The sequence below is a fragment of the Macrosteles quadrilineatus genome, unplaced genomic scaffold (assembly GCF_028750875.1).
Source record: "Macrosteles quadrilineatus isolate MER2022 unplaced genomic scaffold, UCM_ALF_1.0 Scaffold_6__1_contigs__length_79288215, whole genome shotgun sequence".
NCBI classification, from domain to species: domain Eukaryota; kingdom Metazoa; phylum Arthropoda; class Insecta; order Hemiptera; family Cicadellidae; genus Macrosteles; species Macrosteles quadrilineatus.
This window is the reverse complement of record NW_026542599.1, coordinates 4,342,282-4,363,623: the sequence shown is the minus strand read 5'-3', so window position 1 is coordinate 4,363,623 and position 21,342 is coordinate 4,342,282. Positions and strand designations below refer to the sequence as shown.

General features: G+C 34.5%; 1 protein-coding gene across 1 annotated transcript in view; it reads left to right on the top strand.

Annotated features, from left to right (window-relative positions):
* Positions 1–561: 561 nt before the first annotated feature.
* The window catches only part of LOC128997672 (receptor-type tyrosine-protein phosphatase kappa-like), a 186,640-nt gene continuing 165,859 nt past the window's right edge, over positions 562–21,342 (top strand). The window contains exon 1 of the mRNA XM_054423318.1: positions 562–778. Coding sequence (XP_054279293.1) covers positions 751–778 — 28 coding nt within the window. The 5' untranslated portion in view covers positions 562–750. The remainder of the gene's footprint in view (positions 779–21,342) is intronic.

Here is a 21,342-nt window from a genome sequence, read left to right as displayed (position 1 = left end):
TAAAAACCATCGATCTCTACTGTGTTGTATATCTTGTATTAATATAGATCGATGGGTTAAACCGACGTGCTGATAAAAGTGTCTGTCTAGAGGTCAGTACGTCAAGTCTTTCGATTGTAGTTCGGTTTAACCGATGTCCGGTTTAACCGCCAGTACGTCACGTATTTTGATTGTACTCTGGTTTAACAGATGTCTGGTTAAAGGTGTCCGGACAAGGTGAAGTCTACTAATCTTTATCTAATATCTACTGTACTTCAAACTAGGTTTAAGACAGATGCAGCATTTTAAAGTAGGTAGAAAATAAGTTGGTGTTGGACGGGATTTGGACCCGGAACCTCGGGGACCGATCTCGAACTCTGCCACTACCACTAAACCATTTCGATGCCGACGATGCCTCTTTTTACTACCAACCCATGTATCTACACAAAGAACAACACCTTTAAGCAATTAATTAAATTCCCGAACTGGGAAATTTAGCGTCGAGACAGCGGCAACACTGGTCGTGTCTGCGCATGCGCGTGGGGGCGCGGCTCTCTCGGCTCAGTCAGTGTCTGACCGTCGAAGAGTGCGGACGCGTCGAGCACAGTCGCCAAGCTGTCTGGACGTACGAGCACTACTGCGGGTGCCTCGGGCAGCCGCGACCGTAAACATCGGTCCAGGTCTTCCTCTAGATATGTCGACAAGCCGAAGAAGAAGAAGCAGACGTCGAGCGTGTCGCTGGTCAGCATACCCAACACCATCAAGCTGTCCATGCTCAACAGCGGGCTTATCTCTTTTGGTGAGTGATAAGGGGTGGACAGCGTGCATGACCTGACAATTTGTTTGTATTATCTTGTCTTTTGACACAATTTACTCATTCCCTTTTGGTAGACGTTTGTATGAATTTGGTGAAGGTTTGTCGAAATATTTATCAAATTTCGTAAAAAATCTACTGGTACTTGAATGTATATGTTATCTTACAAATTGAATCATGCCGTAAAACGTGTATTTTACAAGCGTCGTCATGCAAGTGAAGAGGTTTTTTTTTTTATTTTCATACAGTACTCGAAAAAAAATCTAATGAGTATTTACAGGACTAACTGTGGGGGTTGACTATGTAACGAATTCAACATCCTACTAAATTAGAAAAATAAAATGCTTTCATCATTCGAAATTCGTACATTCTAAAAATTTTTTTTTGTATAGTTGCGATTTAAAATGTTCTTAAAAATGTACAAGCTGTCTTGGTAGTTCGATATTTACATACATAGATTAACTCTTAAGACATTTCTGTGCATGGTATAGTACATAAATGAACTGAGTTATTAACAGAATGTTATTAAGATTTGCTTTAAAATGCATCAGAGTCCAACAAATATGAAGCCCACCGAGTGTCTTCAACAAAAGTTTATAATGTTTTTAAATGTTATTCAACTTCTATTGAAACCATTCAAATGTTTAATTAACTTCTGGTTTATTATAGGTGAAGTAGTGTAGTTAAACGTATACGTTTACCTACAAATAAACGTTTGCCAGCACTGTTGTATGCCATTAATTATTACTGGTACCGATTACACATTACTTAGAACGTGTTAGTATGTTAATGCAATACTCCAACCTTTAACACTCAAATCAAGCCATGGTTTACAATGGTTCGCTTTCTGATTCGCTGTATGGTCTAATATATCTAACGTTGAATCATTTTCAGATTTTAAATGCAAAATGTGCTCACAAATGATTCCCAAGTTGTTATAACGCCACTAAAAATGTTTCTCATAATGTCTATAAATGCATAAGTCTATTTATGTATTCGCCTACCCGGAATAAAAGGATTGATTATTAATCCTACGTTGACAATTAAAAGCATTCGTTATTGAAGTGATGTGTTAAAGTAAACGTATTGGATACACGAGATCGGCATTACAAAATAGTATCATCCATAGCATGTTATAGGCCTACAACACAGAGCCGATAGTGTCTATAGTACAGTACTACCTGTTGAACGTCAAACAAAGCTCAGAACTCACTTTAGAGAGTTAAAATCCTCATTGATAATTGGATAGAGAAAACATACTTAACATACTTTGTATCCTCTATTTTTGAGGATTATGAGCGTTGCTTGCCTATATTATACCTTTATTATACTTAGATTTTTTTTATTTTTTTTTTTTTAGTGAAAATATTTTACTACTTATATATCGTATGGTAAAACATATAGCTTATGATTGAGCTGTATCTTCTCTATTCATCGTATTTCTTATAATTTTTAATCATGATTTTAATCCTTATGTTTCGTAAATCACTTTTACCGCATTTATAGTGTTAGTGTTGGGTGTTGGTAATCAAAAGAAATCTTCTATATTGGAAAAAAATTGCATGGTAATCCAAGCATGAAGAATTTTCCTTCTACTGCTTATTAAATTACAGTAGTCGGGGAAATAATTCGCCTAACAGTTTAAGAAGAAATCTAGAAAATACTACCAAATAGATCCATTCTAAAACACTTCGGAATAAGGGTACGTTGCAGCCTTTTGAGGTTAAAGGGCGAAGTTTGAGGGACAACTTGTATTTAGATTGATCAGGACTTTGACGCGGTTGATACTTGGTTGATGTTCAAGTTTGAGTTTACTCGCAATGCTAAGTTCGGAAGATGTAAGTAAAACATATGTGTTGTCACATACCTATCATTTTACCGAATTTCGCATACAGGGAATGAGCTTACGGTATGTCTCATGGTCCTGGCGATGTATGTTATTTTCGGTTTGGTGTCCTCAGAAGCGAATAAACCGCATGCTCTAAGTCGTATATAACGTACTGTATAATATTTTTCTTGCATATATATAGGGTGATTGGTACTCAGTGTGACAAGAATTTGAATGGGCGCTGTTTTTGGCATCTGCGAACATCAAAACAAAAAAATAGCTCATCGGTTCCGAGTATAGTCCCTATGTGAGAAATTCATTAAATCACAAAACTTATGACGTTGTTTGAGAGAAAGAGAACAAATCTTACTGAAGTGAAATATGGATATTAAACATTATCAGAAAGATTTCAATCCGATCCGGAGGAGTTTAAGAGAAAAAATATTTGAATTGCCGATAAAACCGACGAAGAAATTTCATGATTTATACGTATAGTATACAAAATGTCTTTTATGTATCCTACCTTCACTACTTAGGACGCTACTTCCTAGCCCGGAACTGTTTTACACATTACAGTACTTTAGGCTAGTCTTACAGGGTTGTGGCATTATCACTTGGATAAAAAACATTGGTAATTGGCGGGATTTGAACCCGGGACCTCGGGTTTCGAAGTCTCAAACTCTAACACTAGACCAGTTTACAAAGGATTACTGATCCCATTGTTCGTACTTCTTCATGTAAATTGTGTACTGGACATATTTGTAGCTAAACAGTGTCACAGAAAAAAACCTTGTTTGATTTAATACACGTTGTTATCATTCTTAAAACAGATAACAAGCAAAGATCTATGAGTAGGCTATCATCTAGTTTAATTTGGACTAGATGTCGTCCAGTGGTCGAAAACTTGGCCAAAATTTGTAATGTACAGTCTCTATTTTCACTCAACGCTGTAAATAAAACATGTAATTGGAACTTATTTTAATTGTTTTGATTTTTTGTATATGTTTCGTTGTTATTTCGTCACCAGCATGGCAACCCATAAGCCCCCTTTTATTATTTATATTTTAAATTCATTGTTTGTGCTTATTTTTGAGCCTATCTTATACCTTATTTATAAAGGTATTCTGCACATCTACTGGCAAATAACATTCTAACAGTATGCGTATATTTTCCCTGTGATGAACACGAGCTGAGAAAAAAGGTTTGAAAGAAACATGCTTGGCTATTAGTATATAGATTGTTAAAAAATACAACAAGGACATATAGAGGTGTAATTTTTCTAACTCTTTCGACAGTATGAAACAGTACAGGTTAGAACCATGCTCTGGGGCAGGTTCGTGTATTCAATGTAACCAGAGAATTGCGTTGCGCGTTCAATCGGGGTTATTTCTGTAGCGGATTCATCTAATCCAGTCTTTCTCTGACCCAACAAAACCCTATCCTAAACCTAAATAATCAACTTTTTGTGGTGTCCAATGCCTTGGGCTCCAACACGGTTTAGAGTTCTTTCAATTAAGTTTAAAATAGCAATTCAAATTGTTAATCCGTATGTTACCTCATGCACAATTTTCTACATAAAATGTAACAATTGTAACATTGTCTTAGAATTGTGCTAGACATCTCATCCTATTGTGAATTCTGAAGCTTGTTTTTATATGTTTCATTTTGGTTACGTTTAAAGTGCGATGATGTCAAATAAAATGTTTTACTCTTATAGGGTAGAATTTACGATTTTCGCTTTTAAAGCTGGTTATAAATTGAATCAGGCTGTTGTTTGCATTCTATAGAGAACCACACTATTAAAAGCCATTTTACAATAGTCATTGCTTTGGAATCACCACAATGAAATTGCAGGAAATAAATTGTGTTGGTGAGGGTTCTATGGTTCTATATCTGTAGCGGTTTCAAGTAAACTTACTTGTAACATTGATACAGTATAAACCATTCTAAAAGCGTGTAGATACGTTTAAACCAAAGAAACTTCTTGCAAACCCTGAATCTATATAAAGCTAATAAGAATCACGAACTTTTAGGCAATCGTTTGAGTAAAAGCGCACTATCGACTGCATACATGAATGAAAGTTCTCGATGAGAAACTTCCCCGAAAAATACCAGTTGTTTAATTATATACACTCTCCTAATACTAACCTAAATTGAAGGTCTGTATCAAATCACATTTTAAAAATATGCGTCAGCTGTTCGATATTTTCTTTTTATAATTGTTTGTTTACATTTCTCCGGAGTTTAACCTCTTTATTGTTCCTTATCACAGTGTTCTAAGTTAAATTTTCGATAAAGTAATTGTAGTTTCGATTTTGTTCTACAGCTAATCACAAATATATAAACCAGAGGAGATATTTGTTTAAATATGCAGTACAGTCGACCTGTGCTATAATCATTGGTAAGTGTGTAACTTTTTTTTCTGAAGATTAAAAGAACTTCATTAACTCATTATCTTCCGTATTCCAATACCGATGCGAAGCACGGGTAAAACAGCTACTAACTATAACAATATTATACAACCCTACTCCTTGACAACGTCACAAGGCTAATTGTTTAACGTCAATTCAATAAGATGTTTTGATACATACTATGAGAATGCATCGGCGATAGTTATTCCGACAAGACCTTTAATAGTGAGCAAATTATTTATTTTTTACTTAATATCGTTCATAAAAAACAATGATTATGCAGTATACATTTGAGTACTTTACAGTACAGGCGTATTTTGTATCCCTGCAATTATGTGCAAATATTGAAAAAAACTAAGAGTTTTCTTATATTCGTCCTTAAAACTTTGTCCTCACAGTTTAAAATTTTTTGGGAAGGAATCTAGTCTATTGATTGAGATCGTTGCTTTGGTCCTGAGGTTTCGGGTTCAATTCTCGCCAATCACTAACCCCGTGACCCTGGAGTGTGTTAATCCGACACATCCGGACGAGTACCTGTGGGGCTCACCCCTTCGAGAAAATGAATTTTCCTGACAAACAACGTGAAAGAATTTCCCTCAAATCTAGCTCGGGGCTGGACGAACACATCACTCACTGAAAGTATGGATTTGTCATCAGCCTACCCGTGTGAGCTGTCAATCGTCCATAGGCTATCTCTCGGACCACCTGTCGTTGTCATTGACTACATGTCCATTGACAAACTCATCAGCTAGTCCGACTGATTTAACTCCCTCCAAAATGCCAAACACACCCGCGTTATTTAAACGCCCTCTGAAAACTCGGACTCATTGTTTTTAAGGTTTTTAGTGAATTCCCCATAAGCTATAACTAAGAGCTCCCCGGGACCGATTTATTTTTCGTTTTGAGGTTCCTAGAAGTTAAAAACACCCTCCGTTAAAAGTCATAAAACTATTAGAACGATAACTCGAGTAAAAATGTCCCTCTTTCGATTAAATTTGGTACAAACGGCATGATCGGACTAGGGGAACGGGGTTCTACTAGGAGGTTCTAATTTTTACCTTCAAATCATAAAGGTTTGCAATTCCTTTCTGAACCGTTTTGTAGAGGCTAGGCTACAAAAATAAGTAATTTTAGCATTTTAAAGCGTTGGTGTACCAGCAAAGCTCGGTCCGCAGGTACATACGTTCATATAGTATTACGAACATTTATATACAACAAATATATGCAAAACGATAGAATTAAAAGTAAGTACTTCAATTTGTGTGATCAAAGCATTAATACACATAAAACTTGCGAATAATTATTAGGAATCGTTGTTTCTGCAATGTAAATATTTCCTAAAAAACATGTTTCTATTAGGGATAGCGAGTTTCAACAGAATCCCCGAGCCACGCAGCTTATTTTTCAACCAACCCCAAGGGTAAACTTTTTCTCAATACATCAGAATATTTCACCTCTGATTTTGAAATGCTTTTTAACGCGTGTTAGATGGTTCGTGATCCCGTTTCGACAATTTTCGTAGTTTGTACAATTCTAAATCTGGGAGTATTTTAGTTATAATAAGATCCCACGGACGGATACTCAGCTAGCGTTAGTTTGGGGGGAGATTTTCAGGTAGCATTTTGTGCATTATTTTTTGACAGAAATGTACTTCTTTTTCTACTCTTCACTCAATATTTGAAAGTCAGTCTTTACTACGCCAGACAATTACAGTAACTTGTTAAATGGTCCAAAACAGGGTGTAGAGTAGTGAGCTGGTCTAAATGTAGAGCTTGTGACTTCGATCCCTGAGGTCCCGGGTTCTAATCCCGTTTTTCTTTGGGATGTGTAATCATTGTTCAGTAAGAACCATGTTTTTGTTGCTGACCAAGTCATAACAGTGGCTATTTTTAAAAATTTTCTATTATTGCATGGTAAAAACATCCATCTTTGTATACATTTCGGTCCGAAAACAGAAACTGAAGAGAAAACAAGTTTCAAAATAAGTCAAGGGTCAGCTGTTTCTATGGGAACTAGTAGTAAACAGTGAAATGTGCTCTGGCCGCTTTTATTGTGGACCGAAAAAGACTTTGGCCACGCACACTTCTGTGCCTAGCCAGCCGAAAATAGCGGAGCCCCTTCCCCTTCCATCACCTACATTACCATCAACTGATCAACTATGCTTATACAGGCCAAGTTGTTAAGCCTTTGATGGTTATTGATGAAATTACTAATTTGCATAGTAATCTGTGATGTTACTTTTACACAATCATTGCATGTCACCTACTGACCAACTATGCTTATGCAAGCCAAGTTGTTGAGCCTTTGAAAGCCAAGTTGTTGAGCCTTTGATGGTTATTGGTGAAATTACTAATTTGCATGGTAATCTTTGATGTTACTTTTACACAACCAATGCATCGCTCCCTCTAGTTAAATAAATGATATTGGATAATTGCCCTAGAACGTCTTTTGAAGCTTAAAATAATCTTAGTGTGTGATAATTTTAATTCCCCATCAATCTAGAGCAGTGGTTTTTTAACTGGGAGGTTTATTGCTGAAGAAATTGGTTAATCAAGTATCTAACTCTTTGATTATGTTTTGCATATTTTTATTATTCAATTTTTTACTACGAATTTAACCATCACGTGCTCAATTATTGAAGCGAGATGTCGTCCAGTGGTCCAAAACTCGGCCAAAAATATGTTATGTTCAGACTTCTCTGTTTTCACGCTGTAACTAAATAATTTGTTTTGATTACATAGCAACCCATAAGGCCTATGTTTTTTTTATTTTAACTTCATTTGTTGTGCTTATTTTTGAGCCTATTTAAATTTATATAGGGTTTCTGTACATCTGCAGGAAAATATCTTCCATTATGCGTAGGTTTTCATTGCGATGCACACGAGCTGAGAAAACAGGGTTTCAAGAAACATGCTTGCCTATTAATATCTAGATTGTTGAGATATATTTTCTACGGCTCTATGAAATTAAGTTCATATAATATTTAATACCTCTATTACTGAATTATTTCCACCTACAAAATTGGTGGGTAAATCTTTTGGTCGTTCGAGCCGGATTATTTACTAAAACTATATTTTCATCGTCCAATTTACTAAACTCTTGGTACACGTTTCAGTTAGCTTATCATCCTATAAAAAAAGGTCAGATTACACAAGAAAACACTGTTCAAAAAGACACTTTTACCAGAAACTAAAACTCTACACAATCAGTGTGTTGGTTACTTGATCCTAACAATTTCAAAGTACGCTTCGAAGAACTCATATAGGTATACATATTAGAATCATACCGCTGTCACATTAAAATTATAAAACGAACACAGAAGACCTTTCTATTAACCTATAGAACACACTTAACACTTATTGTCATCCTGAAAATACCATATGAAGAGGGAGCTTATACGCTTAATATCGCCATTGACTATTTTATACTGAAGTTCGAGACATAGTTGATGGGCCATATAGCTCACAATAAGTCGTTCGATCATTTTAACTAGGTTCATTTGTTCAAAAGAAGTTAGTGATTTAGATCAGCGCAATTTATCGGTGGCTCACATCAATTACGACGATTTGGATTAGATGGGGATGAAATGTCTAGCGTTATCAATAGTCAACGTTTACAAGGCATCTCAATGGTTCACTTATCCTTTACTCGTATTTAGGTTAAAATACGATCCTTTGCGCCCCTATCGCAATTGGTAAAATGAACTGCAAGTTTAATTTTTTCAGATTCGATTTTAACCTTAAATCCACACTGTGTGCCTGTGTGCCTGTGTGTGTTGAGTTACAATAATTATTACCAAATTTGTTACAGTTTTTACCTTGTCACAACTAGTAACTAAGTACGAAAACACAAGTAAAAGTGAGCTGTGACAGGCAAACTTCTCAACTCTTCTCGCTGAATGAGTCAGCGGAGATAAACTTAAACTCGTCTTGGAACCTTTCCCCAAGGCAACCGAGGCGAACCCGTAAAACTTTATTTGTTAACTTGACGTGTGATTTATGTATTTTCTATAGATGTAAATGTGCTCCTATTTATATCCTGAGTGGTTTTCTTGGGAGACATTGCATAAGTATTTTCGTCATAAGGTAGGTAATTGTGGGTTTTCAGTGTTTACAAACAGATTTTTACACAGAATTTGTTTGACACGCTTCTGAAACGATAGAACCCGATGTATTTGGTGAAAAAATCAGTTATAAGATGGTATAATAGTTAATTTATTCTCCTTAAAATACACATGGTAGTTTAAAATTTTCAGTTTTTGTAGTTTTCTCCGTAACTGTTAGTATATTACAATGCTTAAATATACTAAATTATTGATTTTTTAAGCTCTACGAAATGGTTTGGAAAGAAATTGGAAAATTATTATGTTTTGGGGTCGAGAATGGGAAAATTCCATAAATCCTTCATAAAACCCTGTTCCCATAGTTCGATCATGTTGGTTCGCAAATTCGTTCGTATATGAAGGCTTATGCGGTTTCACCAAATTGAATGTAAATCAGCTTGCTTTTACCCAAGTTTTCGTGCTATCGGTCTCACGCACTCATAAATTCCAACGGGTTGTGTTTCGGCCTCTTCGAACATCGAAATAAAAAAATAAATCGGCCCCGTGTCTACTTACAAAGAGACCTACGGTAATCGCTTATTCCCTATATGGGAAATTCGCTCAAAAGAAAACATGTAGCCTACATCTACCTTTTACATGCTGGCTTGCTAATTAATAGATTATGACGTCTAGAACATGTAAATAACACTGTGGAACACACTCTGTAAATTAGAACAGCTAAAAAAAATTTCTAGCATATTATTTGTGAACACAATTGCTTCGAATGCAAGAACCAATCATTAAATTACTCGAGTTCAAATATAGGTTACCAGACGCAAAAAAAAATAGCATATATCTATAATCTATGCCAAGACATGCATCAAATCCTCATTATGGTATGGCTATAAACAGCAACAATAGTGGTTTATCGCTTTAGGACTAAGCCTTTATAAGTTTGTTCTCCTTGTCCAATCGCGTTGGAGATTTAGAATCAACGTGATGTCACGTCACCAGTAATGACTTTTCAAGAATATTATCTTTGCGAGGAATAAGTAATTAGGTTACAAGCAGTATAAAGGTACCTTATTTGTCTATGTAATTAAGAAATTGAATAAATAGTTTGTTAACTACCGTTAGTTTAGGAATAATTGTTTTCAGTTTCCTCTAGCATAATCTAAAGGTTTATTTGCTAAGGTTTATTTGCTAAGGTTTATTTGCTAATGTTTCAATAAAGTATTTCCGATGGATCAGTCCAGGAACTATTTGGGTTGGGAGTTTAAATTTTACTCATGGAAACATGGAAAACCCTAAAATGAAAAAGTGTAGACTCTTAACATAGTTTTCAAAGAGTTGTTTATCCTCAAGATTTCTGTATTATACTTGAAATGGTTTACACTACCTGGATTTAGTTTTATCCTTGGTCGCTAGAGTGGCAACTAATTTCGTTTCTTAATCAGAACCATAAACAAAACTGCAAGGTGACAGGAACCGAAACTATGTTAGGTGAATCGAAACTAGTTGACACTACACAGAAACCAAGGATTACCATGGTAATGTCAGATAAACCAGTCGTAACTTGGATTGATATTTCAGTTGATTTTAGCGAATTTCCCTATAGGGAAGTAGCTATTACCGTAGGTGGCACGGTAAGACCTAGACCCGGGACCGATTTACTTTTTCATTTTGATGTCCCCAGAGGCCAAAAACACCATTCGTTCAAATTTTTATATATGTATATATATATATATATATATATATATATATATATATAGACTTATATATATATATATACGTCCGTGAACGCGATAACTTGAGTAATTTTTGTCCGATTTTGATGAAATTTAGTTTAAAGGTGTAAAGCGGGATAAACTTGAATGAGTTCGCGAACCAGCACGATCGGACCATGGGAACGGGGCTTTACAAGGGGTTTTATGGGGTAAAAATTGGTTTTTCTCACTTTTGACCCTCAAAACACAAAATTTCCCGATTTCTCTTTAGACCTTTTTAAAGAGCTTAAAAAAACAAATAATTTAGTATGTAAAAGTATTTTTGTTCGATTGTTAGTAACGGAGAAAATTAAAAAAATTGTAAATTTAAAATTCCCATGTTATTCTTATGGAGAATATTGTCAAATGTTGTAGTTTGCTTGTTTATGGATATATTTTGATCAAACTTGGCAAATTTATTTATTTTGTACTAAGCTATCAATATTTTACTCAAAAACACACTTTATTAGTTTCCTTGTAGCAGCAAACCTAGGTACTCGTTAAACCTAATGTTATTAAAATATATTTAACTGAAAATCAATTCAGACAAATGGAAATTCGCTTAGTCGGCAGGTTTGCTGCGGCGGGGGTATTTATTCCCAATTTGGCCTATAAAAATACAAAAGATTTTAAAATGCCATAGTATAATTCAATACTAGGTGGCGTTTTATGACTTTTAATGTTTCAATTATTTGAAAATGGGTTCTTTCAATGATTTATTTTTTAAATATTTAATTCTTGTAGGACGCATTTCTTTGAATTGCAGCTTAAATATTAACAGCCATTATACAGCTGATCAAAATTTTAACAATGTTCTTCATAAGGATAACATGGGAACTTTCAAAGCCAATGGAGCAGAGTCCAAGGGACTTTTTTTCAAAATGTAAGGCCAGTTTGCAAATCTACGCGACACGTTCTTTCCAATGAGACGTCAATGGATAAAATCGGTTAAGAAATGGCTGAGGAGTTCAACCGACAAACTTCGTGTTCGCGTATTAATTATATAGATACATTTAAAAAATAAATTATACCAATTATTTTTTCTGCTTTAACGTTCTAAATCGCACTGCAACTAACTATGTCCTACAAATGTTACACAAAAGTCACAAAATCTACTGCAGATGTTGAGAATGGAATTTTCAGTTTCTGTCTGAAACAAACAACGATGGATCAATATTGAGTCCATCACTCATCACCTCTTCTATTTTTCTTCTGAATTATTTTTGTCGTTGTCATCCCTAGATACAATACTGTCTCCTCCCTAAATTACTTCCTAAATTGAAACTGCTTACAGCTTAAGTAGACTTATGAACCTCTTATTAATGAAACACGAGTTTTTTCTTGTAGAGTCTAAAACGTTTAAGCTATGAATTTCGTTTTGCAATATTTAATACTAGGTTTTTTAAGTATTTTTCATATTTGTACGTTTGATTATTCAAACATGTCATTGGCTACAGTTTTTAAACTAAATGTTCAAACTATAGACGTTGGCTCTAAGAAGTCTATTAGATTTGTTAAAACTTTGCTAAGCCTGGTTAGATCTTATCATTGACTATATAATATAGTCAATGATCTTATCTAAGTGGACTATCACAATAAACAGATGTTAATTCTCATTTGATCATTTTATTCTGTGTTCCAGCGAGAAATTGTATGGGTTATGTAAAGTGGTTTACGTTAAAAAAACAATTAGTACCAAAAACCACAAATACAAACTGCCTTTTACTGTAAATACTGAGATAAATGTTCTTTGAAGGCAAATGGTCTGCCCCCTGGCAGTATCTAAAGGTTGAAATAGCTCCCTAAAACTAACCTGACATTTAAATTTGATTGTATATTTTAAATTTGGTTTATGTACACCATTGGCACTTTTCACGGTTTTCTGTAATGGAAATGTTCAACCGCTGGTCTTGTCTATCGTCTAACTTTTCTTGTTAGCCTTATTAATTGATTGCCCAATGACAAAAATGACACTTGTTTCCTGTAATGATTTCGCTTGGAATCGAATTAGTGACCTTCGAGTTTGAAGGTGAGCTCTTTAATCACTCGGCTACCCAGACAGATATTACATAATCATTATGAATCAAGTTCAATGAACCTTTTAAGTAGAGGAGATTTAGATTGTTAAATCCCTTTTGCACCAAGGTGGGGAAGGTGTTAGTAGCTGGAATAGCAATGAGACTCGAAGAAAATGTTGTTGCGGTGCGGAGTTACAGACATTTTTGGTGTTTTTTGGTGTTCTAAGACCATTGCCTAAGGTTTGCGCCATCTAGATAAAATCTAATGGTTTAATAGGATTTGGATTTGAGTCCGGTACTTCGGTCTACCACTAGACCAGCTCGCTCCCCTAGAACTTTCAGACAATGAATCACATATGAAGTAGACTCCCTCTTATCCGGACTCCTCGGGACCGAGGCCAGTCCGGATAACGGTTGTTCTGACCCACGTCCCCAAAAACTTGTTAAAATGGACTGTTTAAATGTATAATGTATACAGTATTTGACCTAAATTTAAGAGAGCATTGTATTTAGACACGTGATCACTGGTCTCAAATCTTTCCCACGAGAACATTCGTTTCAGTACCGCCCACTTCCTGCCAATCTAGTCTGGCTAAACCAATGTGCTGATAAATATTGTCCGGTTAAAGAGATGTCATTTCCACCGAGTGTAGTCCGGTTAAACCGATGTCCGGTTAAAAATTGTCCGGATAAGAGGGAGTATGCGTAGTTAACCACTACCTTTTGATGGGTCTTCCGGAGAATTGACCAATAATTGGAGTATGAGGGTGGCTGGACATTTTGGCTTGCCTCAGTGCCTCTAGATGAAAAAAGGTTCTGTAGATATGTGGGCTGAAAGCTTAGCGTGCTCTGAACCTTGGCTATGGATCATTACTTTTCTCAGGGCACAACTTTTAAATCAGTAGATTTTAGAGCAGGGCCTGCTTGTGCACATCCTAGTCCTATATTAGTAACATTTTTTCACTCACATACGACAACATTCACTTCTAGAGTTGGCAACACCTGCCGGACATGACGTACGTAACATATCCAACCGTTCCTCACTTGACTGAGTCTAATCAGACGAGTCTTTTTATAAGTATGCACGTCTAAATACAGGTTTGCATCTACAGGGTGGGGCGGAGAAACTTGCTTATTTGGGCACTGAGGAAAGTAACAATTTGTGCTAATACTACAATATTTCTCCAATGCAACACGAAGAAGAGTATTGGCAATTTAGGTTTACTCTGTTTTAAAAAATTAGTCGAACAAATATAGTTATATAACGTATAACATTTTATATAATAGTTTCGTCAAATTTTCGAGTATAACTGTTATATAACTTAACATAGTTGAAGTAGTCAGGCTGCTAGCCCAGAACGCACGCATGATTTTCTGACACAGTACAAAAAACTTACGTGTAAAAAGCATTGGCCTTATAAACCTTCGTTATTCTTATGTATCACTTTTGTAATATTCTAGTGCTGTTATGTTTATCAAGTTCAGAAAATTCGTTATAAAGGTAGTTTTCGTATGAGGTTGGGTATAATAGAATGACATCATGTATACAAAATAACTTAATTAATAATTACAGAGAAATTCATTAAAGGCTTCTAAAATTTTCTGTTATTACCACGAATAGTAAAATTATAATATTAATTTTTAACAACAAATACTCTTAAGTACCTTTTTTCATTATGACTTTTAATACACTTTGAATATCATGTGCTATGTTAGACAACTCATTAAAATATTACTACTGTAACGTGAGATAAATATAAATACCTTTTCCATAAAGTTATTCCGTTGAACGAAATGCAATTAATACAAATAGCGAACATTGATAATTGTTTCTCTTTATCAAAACTCGGCGGCTCGGCTCGAAATGTAACGTTCGTTGGCCACAAATAAAAGGCCATTGTGCAGTTGAAATTATTACAGACGGTCCTTGCGTTTCGATTGGATAACTGAGAGTGTTCTATATTTGTATTAGAGTTTAATATTCGGAATGGTAATGTACGTTAGCTTGGCTGTTAGTAGAGAAAATTCTCAAATACAAAGATTGTAGGCTATATATTAGGGGAAATCCCCCCCCCCCAAAAAAAAAAAAAAACTTTATCTGTTGTTTGGAAAAACAGATTTATTTTTGTGTATTGCCTAATTTATTGGGTATTTTGATTTATTAGATTTATTTTTTGTAATAGCTAGGCACATAAAACCATTGTGGATTTGTCAGAAATTTATTTCTACCCTTTCCCGGTGAAGTCCAAGACGCTAACCGACAGCCTAGCACAAAGTACTAATACCTACACGTTCGGAATGTAGAAAAATTAACCTAATAAATAAAGAAATGAGGGAACATTTTTGTATTTTTTTAATAAATGGATTACCATTGATATGAGAAGCGGTCTAAAAATAAAAAAATCAATATAACCGATATCGAACGCTTACATGTCGCACTGAGGAACGAATTGCACCACTTTTCCAGACGCAAAAACTTTGAAAACTACTACGGTAGCTACTATTGATAAATTTAAATAAAATCCCCAAGTTAAACTGCAGAGGAATCAGTATTCTATAATAAATATGACACATAGTACTCATGCTAGAGCAGTAAAGATTTGTTCTTACTCTATGTTGAACTTACTAAAAATAGTAAATTTAATTTGGCTCGATCCGTTATAACATTGACTATTGGATACTGAAGTAGACATCCAATCTATATGGACCCAGCTGTCGCCGATCCTTACAAAAAGAACATAGTTATGTGGGTCAGCCACAGTATGCGCTAGAGTCAAAAATTAAATTTTCTACGTTATCTTTTGTTGCTGACCAAGTTAATGAGTAATGACGGTTGCTATAGCTCACAATAAGTCATCCCATTAGTGTGGATTAGTAAAAAGTTCGTGTATTCACAGAAATTAGATTTAGGTCCGTGCTATCAGTATGTGGCTCACATCAACTACGACTATTTTGGTAAAAAAGAAAACAGGTGATAACTTTTACTTGGGGATGGAAATTTTTTATGTCAAGACATCACTCGTAGTTATTTGCATTGTAAGAAATTTTCATGTGATTATTAAAAATATCCAAAACTAGTTGCACAACCAATAAATGACTTTTTTGTTTATGATAACGTTAACAAAATGAAAACAAACTTATTTAAAATAAAGAAACTGCTGTTTTATATCAATCTAAGTTAAAATCCTTGAACTAGCTAACTAAATATAATAACAATGTTTGTTACTTTGCAAAAGCCGGATTTTGAAGAGCTAACTTTTAATGACATTCCAAGTTTTGAAGCATCTAATGTCGTCTGTTGAGAGACATAATAAGCATTATAGGGTGAAATTGAAGCATTGCGTGATTATTCATTCATATGACAAGTAATTTCGTGTTCAACAAAACTTGACTAATTCCGAATCCGATTTCAAGTTAAAGTTATCATTTATTTTGAGTTCTGGTGATAGTTAAGGCTTGTTGTATACTGCAGTTTATTATCTTATAGATCAAAATTGAAGAAAGTCCAAAGGACAATTGATAAGGAAATGCTCAAGCGTATTGAGAGGCTAATATGATAACATTGGTAAATTGGTTTGACAGTCTGGTTACAACTTGTGGAAAAATCAACGTTCCCCGAAATATTACCGATTACTGTTAACAATCTATTTTTTGCATACTGTGTATTTAGTAGTGGAAGTTCTCAAGGAAAGCATTTGTTTTCTCACCTTATTGGTTTTCAATTAACTGTTTATACCACATTCTTAAACTTGAGTTATCAGTTTAAATAACTCGAAAATAGTGTTTTCCTAGGTTAGGTATGTAGGTTAGGTAATGTGTAGGTAATATTATGTAGGTTATGTATTATGTGCTTTCCTAGGTTATTATAGGATAAAATTAAACTAAACATCTCAACAAATAACAAATTAAAAGATTTAAAGAAGTTACTAAAGATATTTAAAATTAATAGATGTTTGGTCGATTAAATTTTTCTTGTTACAACCACATTTTTGGATATATATGTACTCAATCTGTACTAAATCTGTGCTAGTTTTGGTCCACCCTGGGGGACCCAGTACCCGCCATGTCTGACGAGCCTTCCCCTATCCGCCACCTGGGGAGGCGCCCGATAGGAGACTAGCAACTCCACACGGGAAAAATATGGTAGAGGTGGTCGGAATCATTTCTACAATATTTAACCCTTCTAATGTCAGTTAATAAATTTATAAAAGTCACAAAGCACGATACCCGTTGTGGAAGGTGGTGCTAGACATAGTACTTTCCAAAGATTTCCTAACTTTTTAGGGATACAGTATTACATAACACTCTTCCAATATATAAGAGTAATTTAAATTTACAAATAAAAGAAGCACATGCAGGCTATTATAGTTCTGCTGCTTCCCAAAAGGTATTCTAGTACTACTCCAAAAGATAAAAAATGACTCCGGAAGTAAACATTTTGTGCTGTTATAGCAAAATAAGAACCTTGTATTGAGAGACTTTCCAGAACGATCATCGTTAAGAAATGTTAACATAAGTGGAAAACGTAATAGATACCCTACCCACCTGATACAGGCCACCTCTAATACTTAACCTAACGTGACTAACCTATACTGCCTATGAAGGTGTAGCCATAGAGATTAATTATACCTACTAACTGTAGGGGTATTTTCAAGAAGAGAGAGTCTGATCAAAACAATGTATACCCTCGAAAATGCATTACTCCTTAATACAATATTCAAACGAACACAATTAGTTTAATCTCTAAAGGCACACCTGTAAATAATATATAGTTGACTACAATAAACTTATATATTGAAGGCCCAGTTTTGAAAAATAGTAATATGTACCTTAGTACGTTAGTAAACTGAGTTAATATCCTGACAAAACTAAAAGTAAACAATTTAAAAAATACAAAGGAGCCTTTCAAAGATTTAATAGTACATTAACAATATTAAAATTTATAGAATAACCCTTATTACTAAGGCCAAGATACCAGCCTAAACATATGAAAATTATTATGACTACTAAATCAGACAAAAAGTGTAACTAAACCAACCTGTTTTCTTATTAACGATGCAGAAGTCACAGTAGGTTTCTTAATTTAATATCAACTAAGCTTTGCAGCTATCAAACTCTGTTCACACTATTCACTGTTCCGAAGTTAACAAAAGTATAACATTGTTATATATTTACAACATATATATTAATTTAAATTGTATTTCAAAGTCACTCTTTGACCATTACCAAGTACTAAGAAATTTCATTTAGTAAAGCCAATTCATAGAATTAATGTTGGCAGATATATTTCCATGTATCCAGGCTAAATTAAAACATGTAAATCCAAGACAAACAAAATTAAATGCTTCCTACCTTTGGTTGGCTTCAGCTGAAATTTGACCGATATGATGTGAACAAAGTTATTTATATGAATTTCGCTTTGGGTTCTCTCCAATGCTTATTTAAGAAACCTTTATATCTTTACTGCTATGTTACTTAAAGCTCCCAGCTATTTATAATGGTATGGCCTACACTATAATTAACCTGTATATACACTTCTTTTTTGTTTCCAAAACCAATATACCAATGGACCCATGCATAACCCCCTCTAATACGTATGCCCATGATTTAGCCAAACCAATGTGAAAAATATCTTTTTTATTTCACTTTACTACAAAAAAAGTAAGTTAAAACCAAAACATCAAAATGTTTATAAACATATGGAAATTAAAAATTAAAATTAGTAAAATCATTTTATTTACGATCTTAAGAACAATAGAAAACGTTCGCTGACCCCTCATAGGAATTAAAAAGTAAATATAATCGTAAGATCAAGTTCAAGTCACGCTCCCACGGGCAAATTTCTAACCTGGCTGAGAACAAGCCAGGCATGTATTGAATTTCTATCTCAAGAAGAAATTCTAACCGATGGCAACAATCGACGAGAAACAATATTGTTCCCAGCGTTTCCAAGAAATTATAGGATGTATAGAAAATAAATTTACTTAGGTCAGCACCACGCCCTCTGGAGGCTGGTCATGAGGGAAGAAGCCAATGAGGACGCTGATCGGAAATTATCCATCGATGATTGACGTTTCCCCAAGACATCGAGGGAAGAACCGAGAATCGAAGGGGGACAGAAGGTCTTGGACAGAAAAAGTTTTCATCAATCTTGGAGAGGTCTCAAGAAGTACCACATCAAAGAAGAAACCGTCGGGAGTCCCGGATCGAGTAGCGACAGTGACTTGACAGGATAGTCTGAAGCACCTGTTAAGATCCCGACCAGACTCAAGAACCCGAGGACACAACAACCCCACGGATATCTTCTAGACCAAAGGCCACATGAAGAGGACGGCCCAGAACGAGCGACCGATGACGAGAGGAAGGACTACGCCTGGATCAACCCTTGTGTCTCGAGCGAACAACCCCGGAGTCTACGCCCGCACCAAAGGAACGCCCCGGGGAACCATTTAATCGTTGCCCAACTGCCTCGCCTTGTGGTATGTCGAAATATCTTCACTCATTTGGTCATAGCATGCACGACTTAAATGTGAGGGAGAAACCTCGTAAAATACTAAAAGAAAAGATAAAGGAAATATGTACAAATAAAGTAAATAAAGTAGAGTTACTTTAAAATTCATATAAATACATTAACTAACCCTCAATTAAACTAAAAGGGGTCTAACATCAAACAAGAGCAATTTTGAAGTTTGAATAATACAGGATTCAAAACGAATCGAAGTAAATAAACCTGTTGGCTGGACTATACAATATAGACGTGTATATTATAGAGACAATTTCAAATATTGTGTAAATAATTGAAAATTAGGGTGATAACACCACGTAAACACGTACCTATTTTAAATGTTTGTTTAGTTAACATAATATTATCAGAAGGATGACCAAACTTGTATTTAAATATTGGTTTAGAACTAGGATAGGACATTTCAAGTGTTTACAACTTATATTATAAATACAATTCAAGTGTCAAGGGAAATTTTCTTTAAATATCTTTTTATAAGAAACAGAGTATAAAAACCAAAATAGAGTGTCGATATTCAAGTATATTATTTCTGTTTTATTTGGTCATTTTATTATTCTCAATTATTATAATATCACTGTGTAACTATTCTTTTGTTATTTGATGTATTTTTATTTGAGAGAATCAAGGGTGTGCACATTTAGTTAGATTTATTAAATCATAATATCATACTGGCAGTGGTGTTCACTTATTCCACGATCCTAGAGGTCCTCCATCTAGCTAGTACTCTACTCTAAGCTGAATCTTCCCCCTTTGTAATAATTTTTTGTTTGGTCAACAATTTTTAAGTTTTCCTTTACCTTTATTACAGAGGAGTAGAGGCCAGAGAGCCTTACAGGTTAATAGCTAATCTAAATATGCAATCTATTTCAAAATAATTTTTTTTTTCTTTATTTTACACGAATTGTTCATTTTTACCGTCATGATTTAAAAATATTAATTCCATACTGGTCACTTACGTACTGTTTTTATTTCCACTTTAATAAATCCGTACGATATAAGGATTAATTAATTTTAATCAATTGCTTATGGTAAATTAAACCACTGACAATATAATACTATTGTCTGTGATTAAACTCTATGCAGCATGATGAAGGTGTTCACATCATATTGGACTTTAATTAGCAAGACACAAGACGAAAACAATGAAATAACATATACAATTGCCAAGATACATGTACGACATAAAAAATGTTCAGGCATAACAAGAGAATATAATGTTGCTTACAATTACGTAGGCACAAGAAATGTTAATTTCGTTGGCTAAAAACTGTCAGCGTCGATTCAAACAACATATCGATATTTAAATCATCCGGCTTGTTGTTGGAAAATATAGAAAATTGCGTTTCTCGATAGTCTTTCTGTTGATATTTTAGTTAACTGGCCAACAACACCAACTGACTAACACTTCTTCCCTTCACGCGATTGAAATAGTACCTACTTAATTCTATGTATGTTTCTATAAGGTACTTCGAACCGGTAGAACGTATTCGTATAGTAAACCTACCCGAAGCCTGGATACAAGAAATTATTTAACACCCCAAACACTCAGAGATATAAATTCTTACCTTTGGTACGACTGCAACCACTAGCCTGAAATCAAAGTTGTTTTTACTATTTATGTGTTTAAATAAGCTTTAAAAGCTTATCTAAGTTACATCAACATATAGGCTACTTTGACCATAGCATTTATTATGCAGGAGGTATCTTCAATAGTTGTTTTATGTTGATTTAAACTGTCGAAATTATAACACAAAAGGAACACTCTCCAATAAAATTGGAGTCAAAAAAGCCTGATTGAAATTCCTTCTTAATATTTTATTGACAATGACAACTCATAGAAATGTAGATTTTGCTTGAAATTCAATTATAAAAAACGAGAACTAATTTAGAGTTTCTTAAAGCTTAATAATGCACATTTATTAAACAAAAAATACCAAACAGAGCTTACCGGTACGTAAACA